A 6432-nucleotide genomic window follows, 5' to 3' on the forward strand; every position below is an offset into this window, starting at 1 on the left:
CATGTTCCTCTCATCATGTTCCTCTCATGTTCCTCTCATCATGTTCCTCTCATCATGTTCGTCTCATCATGTTCCGCTCATGTTTCTCTCATCATATTCGTCTCATCATGTTTCTCTCATCATGTTCCTCATCATGTTCCTCTCATCATGTTCCTCTCATGTTCCTCTCATCATGTTCCTCTCATCATGTTCCTCTCATGTTTCTCTCATCATGTTCCTCATCATGTTCCTCTCATCATGTTCCTCTCATCATGTTCCTCTCATGTTCCTCACATCATGTTCCTCTCATGTTCCTCTCATCATGTTCCTCTCATCATGTTCCTCTCATCATGTTCCTCTCATCATATTCCTCTCATCATGTTCCTCTCATCATGGTCCTAATCATGTTCCTCTCATCATGTTCCTCTCATCATGTTCCTCTAATCATGTTTGTCTAATCATGGTCCTCAACATGTTCCTCTCATCATGTTCCTCTCATCATGTTCCTCTCATCATGTTCGTCTCATCATGTTCTTCTCATCATGTTCCTCATCATGTTCCTCTCATCATGTTCGTCTCATCATGTTCCTCTCATGTTTCTCTCATCATGTTCCTCATCATGTTCCTCTCATCATGTTCCTCTCATCATGTTCCTCTCATCATGTTCTTCTCATCATGTTCGTCTCATCATGTTCCTCTCATGTTTCTCTCATCATGTTCCTCTCATGTTCCTCTCATCATGTTCCTATCATCATGTTCCTATCATCATGTTCCTCTCATGTTCCTCATCATGTTCCTCTCATCATGTTCCTCTCATCATGTTCCTCTCATCATGTTCCTCTCATCATGTTCCTCATCATGTTCCTCTCATCATGTTCCTCTCATCATGTTCGTCTCATCATGTTCCTCTCATGTTTCTCTCATCATGTTTCTCTCATCATGTTCCTCATCATGTTCCTCTCATCATGTTCCTCTCATCAAGTTCCTCTCATCATGTTCCTCTCATCATGTTTGTCTCATCATGTTCCTCTCATGTTCTTCTCATCATGTTTCTCTCATCATGTTCCTCATCATGTTCCTCTCATGTTCCTCTCATCATGTTCCTCTCATGTTCCTCTCATGTTCCTCTCATCATGTTCCTCTCATCATGTTCCTCATCATGTTCCTCTCATGTTCCTCTCATCATGTTCCTCTCATGTTCCTCTCATGTTCCTCTCATCATGTTCCTCTCATGTTCCTCTCATCATGTTCCTCTCATCATGTTCCTCTCATCATGTTCCTCTCATGTTTCTCTCATCATGTTCCTCTCATCATGTTCCTCTCATGTTCCTCTCATCATTTTCCTCTCATCATGTTCCTCTCATCATCTTCCTCTCATCATCTTCCTCTCATCATCTTCCTCTCATCATCTTCCTCTCATGTTTCTCTCATCATGTTCCTCTCATCATGTTCCTTTCATGTTCCTCTCATCATGTTCCTCTCATCATGTTCCTCTCATCATGTTCCTCTCATCATCTTCCTCTCATCATCTTCCTCTCATCATGTTCCTCATCATGTTCCTCTCATGTTTCTCTCATCATGTTCCTCTCATCATGTTCCTCATCATGTTCCTCTCATGTTCCTCTCATCATGTTCCTCTCATGTTCCTCTCATCATGTTCCTCATCATGTTCCTCTCATGTTCCTCTCATCATGTTCCTCTCATGTTCCTCTCATCATGTTCCTCTCATGTTCCTCTCATCATGTTCCTCTCATCATGTTCCTCTCATCATGTTCCTCTCATCATGTTCCTCTCATGTTTCTCTCATCATGTTCCTCTCATGTCTCTCTCATCATGTTCCTCTCATCATGTTCCTCTCATGTTCCTCTCATCATGTTCCTCTCATCATGTTCCTCTCATCATGTGCCTCTCATCATGTTCCTCTCATGTTTCTCTCATCATGTTCCTCTCATCATGTTCGTCTCATCATGTTCCGCTCATGTTTCTCTCATCATGTTCCTCTCATGTTCCTCATCATGTTCCTCTCATCATGTTCCTCTCATCATGTTTGTCTCATCATGTTCCTCTCATGTTCTCTCAACATGTTCCTCATCATGTTCCTCTCATCATGTTCCTCTCATCATGTTCCTCTCATCATGTTCCTCTCATCATGTTCCTCTCATGTTTCTCTCATCATGTTCCTCTCATGTTTCTCTCATCATGTTCCTCTCATCATGTTCCTCTCATGTTCCTCTCATCATGTTCCTCTCATCATGTTCCTCTCATCATGTTCCTCTCATCATGTTCCTCTCATCATGTTCCTCTCATGTTTCTCTCATCATGTTCCTCTCATCATGTTCCTCTCATGTTCCTCTCATCATGTTCCTCTCATGTTCCTCTCATCATGTTCCTCTCATCATGTTCGTCTCATCATGTTCCGCTCATGTTTCTCTCATCATATTCGTCTCATCATGTTTCTCTCATCATGTTCCTCATCATGTTCCTCTCATCATGTTCCTCTCATGTTCCTCTCATCATGTTCCTCTCATCATGTTCCTCTCATGTTTCTCTCATCATGTTCCTCATCATGTTCCTCTCATCATGTTCCTCTCATCATGTTCCTCTCATGTTCCTCACATCATGTTCCTCTCATGTTCCTCTCATCATGTTCCTCTCATCATGTTCCTCTCATCATGTTCCTCTCATCATATTCCTCTCATCATGTTCCTCTCATCATGGTCCTAATCATGTTCCTCTCATCATGTTCCTCTCATCATGTTCCTCTAATCATGTTTGTCTAATCATGGTCCTCAACATGTTCCTCTCATCATGTTCCTCTCATCATGTTCCTCTCATCATGTTCGTCTCATCATGTTCTTCTCATCATGTTCCTCATCATGTTCCTCTCATCATGTTCGTCTCATCATGTTCCTCTCATGTTTCTCTCATCATGTTCCTCATCATGTTCCTCTCATCATGTTCCTCTCATCATGTTCCTCTCATCATGTTCTTCTCATCATGTTCGTCTCATCATGTTCCTCTCATGTTTCTCTCATCATGTTCCTCTCATGTTCCTCTCATCATGTTCCTATCATCATGTTCCTATCATCATGTTCCTCTCATGTTCCTCATCATGTTCCTCTCATCATGTTCCTCTCATCATGTTCCTCTCATCATGTTCCTCTCATCATGTTCCTCATCATGTTCCTCTCATCATGTTCCTCTCATCATGTTCGTCTCATCATGTTCCTCTCATGTTTCTCTCATCATGTTTCTCTCATCATGTTCCTCATCATGTTCCTCTCATCATGTTCCTCTCATCAAGTTCCTCTCATCATGTTCCTCTCATCATGTTTGTCTCATCATGTTCCTCTCATGTTCTTCTCATCATGTTTCTCTCATCATGTTCCTCATCATGTTCCTCTCATGTTCCTCTCATCATGTTCCTCTCATGTTCCTCTCATGTTCCTCTCATCATGTTCCTCTCATCATGTTCCTCATCATGTTCCTCTCATGTTCCTCTCATCATGTTCCTCTCATGTTCCTCTCATGTTCCTCTCATCATGTTCCTCTCATGGTCCTCTCATCATGTTCCTCTCATCATGTTCCTCTCATCATGTTCCTCTCATGTTTCTCTCATCATGTTCCTCTCATCATGTTCCTCTCATGTTCCTCTCATCATTTTCCTCTCATCATGTTCCTCTCATCATCTTCCTCTCATCATCTTCCTCTCATCATCTTCCTCTCATCATCTTCCTCTCATGTTTCTCTCATCATGTTCCTCTCATCATGTTCCTTTCATGTTCCTCTCATCATGTTCCTCTCATCATGTTCCTCTCATCATGTTCCTCTCATCATCTTCCTCTCATCATCTTCCTCTCATCATGTTCCTCATCATGTTCCTCTCATGTTTCTCTCATCATGTTCCTCTCATCATGTTCCTCATCATGTTCCTCTCATGTTCCTCTCATCATGTTCCTCTCATGTTCCTCTCATCATGTTCCTCATCATGTTCCTCTCATGTTCCTCTCATCATGTTCCTCTCATCATGTTCCTCATCATGTTCCTCTCATGTTCCTCTCATCATGTTCCTCTCATGTTCCTCTCATGTTCCTCTCATCATGTTCCTCTCATGTTCCTCTCATCATGTTCCTCTCATCATGTTCCTCTCATCATGTTCCTCTCATGTTCCTCTCATCATGTTCCTCTCATCATGTTCCTTTCATCATGTTCCTCTCATCATGTTCCTCATAATGTTCCTCATCATGTTCCTCTCATGTTTCTCTCATCATGTTCCTCTCATGTTCCTCTCATGATGTTCCTCTCATCATGTTCCTCTCATCATGTTCCTCTCATGTTCCTCATCATGTTCCTCTCATGTTCCTCTCATCATGTTCCTCTCATCATGTTCCTCTCATCATGTTCCTCTCATCATGTTCCTCATCATTTTCCTCTCATCATGTTCCTCATCATGTTCCTCTCATCATGTTACTCTCATGTTCCTCATCATGGGCCTCATCATGCTCCTCCCATGCTCCTCCCATGCTCCTCCCATGCTCCTCCCTTGCTCCTCCCATTCTCCTCTCACTCCCAAGTCAGAGCGGGAAAAGAGAACACGGCGCCTCGTCTGGACTCAACTGTCTCTTCTCTGTTTCAGGTTGTTCTGGTGATGACCTCGCTCCTGCTGCGTCGCTCAACAATGAAGGACACAAGCTCGTCTCCTCTGTCCTCGTCTCCTCTGTCCTCGTCTCCTCTGTCCTCGTCTCCTCTGTCCTCGTCTCCTCGGTCTTCCGCCGCAGTCGTGCCGTTCTGCCTCCAGAGCACCTCGCCTCACCTCATCGCCAGCATGCAGCTCCAGAAGCTCAACTCGCATTACCAGAACCAGAACCAGAACCTTAAGCAGAACGTCCTGGCGCCGCACAGAGGCTTCCCCGCCGGGGGCGGGACCGGCACGGGGACGGCCAACCAGAAGCAAGCAGCGATGGACTTGGACGTGGTGGACGAGGAGGTTCTCATGTCGCTGGTCATGGAGCTGGGTTTGGATCGGAATAATGAGCTTCCTGAACTCTGGCTCGGGCAGAATGAGTTTGACTTCATGAGCGATGCTCCAGCCGGATGCTGAAGGAGATGTCCTCAGGCGTGTGGAGATGTCCTCAGGCGTGTGGAGAGGTCCTCAGGCGTGTGGAGAAGTCCTCAGGCGTGTGGAGAGGTCCTCAGGCGTGTGGAGAGGTCCTCAGGCGTGTGGAGAGGTCCTCAGGCGTGTGGAGATGTCCTCAGGCGTGTGGAGAAGTCCTCAGGCGTGTGGAGATGTCCTCAGGCGTGTGGAGAGGTCCTCAGGCGTGTGGAGATGTCCTCAGGCGTGTGGAGAAGTCCTCAGGCGTGTGGAGATGTCCTCAGGCGTGTGGAGATGTCCTCAGGCGTGTGGAGATGTCCTCAGGCGTGTGGAGAAGTCCTCAGGCGTGTGGAGAGGTCCTCAGGCGTGTGGAGATGTCCTCAGGCGTGTGGAGAAGTCTTCAGGCGTGTGGAGAAGTCCTCAGGCGTGTGGAGAGGTCCTCAGGCGTGTGGAGATGTCCTCAGGCGTGTGGAGAAGTCTTCAGGCGTGTGGAGAAGTCCTCAGGCGTGTGGAGAGGTCCTCAGGCGTGTGGAGATGTCCTCAGGCGTGTGGAGATGTCCTCAGGCGTGTGGAGAAGTCCTCAGGCGTGTGGAGATGTCCTCAGGCGTGTGGAGAAGTCCTCAGGCGTGTGGAGAAGTCCTCAGGCGTGTGGAGATGTCCTCAGGCGTGTGGAGATGTCCTCAGGCGTGTGGAGATGTCCTCAGGCGTGTGGAGATGTCCTCAGGCGTGTGGAGAAGTCCTCAGGCGTGTGGAGACTTAAAATCAAGTGAAATGTCTTAAATTAAAGCACAAACATGTCATTTCTCAGTTTCCATGGCGACTACACTGACGCGTCTTGTCCGTGTGTTTTATATCATTAAATGTACTTATGAAGATGATTTCATGCACTTTTATATCTTATTCTGATTCTTTCTGTGTAAAAGACGCAATGCTTTTGTGTTTTTCTCCAGATCGACAGAAATAAAAACTTTAAAAGATCATTTCACGTGTTTGTGTCGCAGTTTAAAGCTAATGTGTTGTTGTGTTGGGTTGTTTTTGTCTGAAAAATAAGAAACAGCATTAAATATTAAACATTAAAAACGTGCCTGATCCACACGGACTGTATTTGTCAATCATTTTTCTTGCACAATAAGAAAAGAGAATCGGCCTCTGGTGCATACTGCCCTCTTGTGGTGGATCTGACCAATCACAGCCTTTGTTCAACAAACAAACAAACAAACAAACAAACACGTTTATATTCGTTTCTTAATCAAAGCAGCACAAGTTTAAGATAAAAACCCGTCACGACTCAATAAAATACACCTTTATTTATGTATAACACAAAATAAATGTTCTTTTTATGGGATAAACACAATTGTAGT

The 6432-nt window shown here is 45.0% G+C and overlaps 1 protein-coding gene across 1 annotated transcript; it reads left to right on the forward strand.

The window, feature by feature from the left end:
• The first annotated feature begins 4585 nt into the window (after positions 1-4585).
• cited1 (Cbp/p300-interacting transactivator, with Glu/Asp-rich carboxy-terminal domain, 1) lies at positions 4586-5080 on the forward strand. Its single transcript, XM_072458852.1, has one exon. The coding sequence runs from the start codon at positions 4628-4630 to the stop codon at positions 5078-5080; it is 453 nt and encodes a 150-aa protein (XP_072314953.1). The 5' UTR covers positions 4586-4627.
• Positions 5081-6432: the final 1352 nt, after the last annotated feature.

This window comes from Eucyclogobius newberryi, unplaced genomic scaffold (genome assembly GCF_026437365.1).
Source record: "Eucyclogobius newberryi isolate DKJ021-1_F unplaced genomic scaffold, fEucNew1.0.hap1 SCAF_22, whole genome shotgun sequence".
In the NCBI taxonomy this organism is placed as follows: Eukaryota; Metazoa; Chordata; class Actinopteri; order Gobiiformes; family Gobiidae; genus Eucyclogobius; species Eucyclogobius newberryi.

What these genes read in the sequence shown, in the direction of transcription:
- cited1 (XM_072458852.1), top strand. Translation starts at nt 4,628, where the DNA reads ATGACCTCGCTCCTGCTGCGTCGCTCAACAATGAAGGACACAAGCTCG.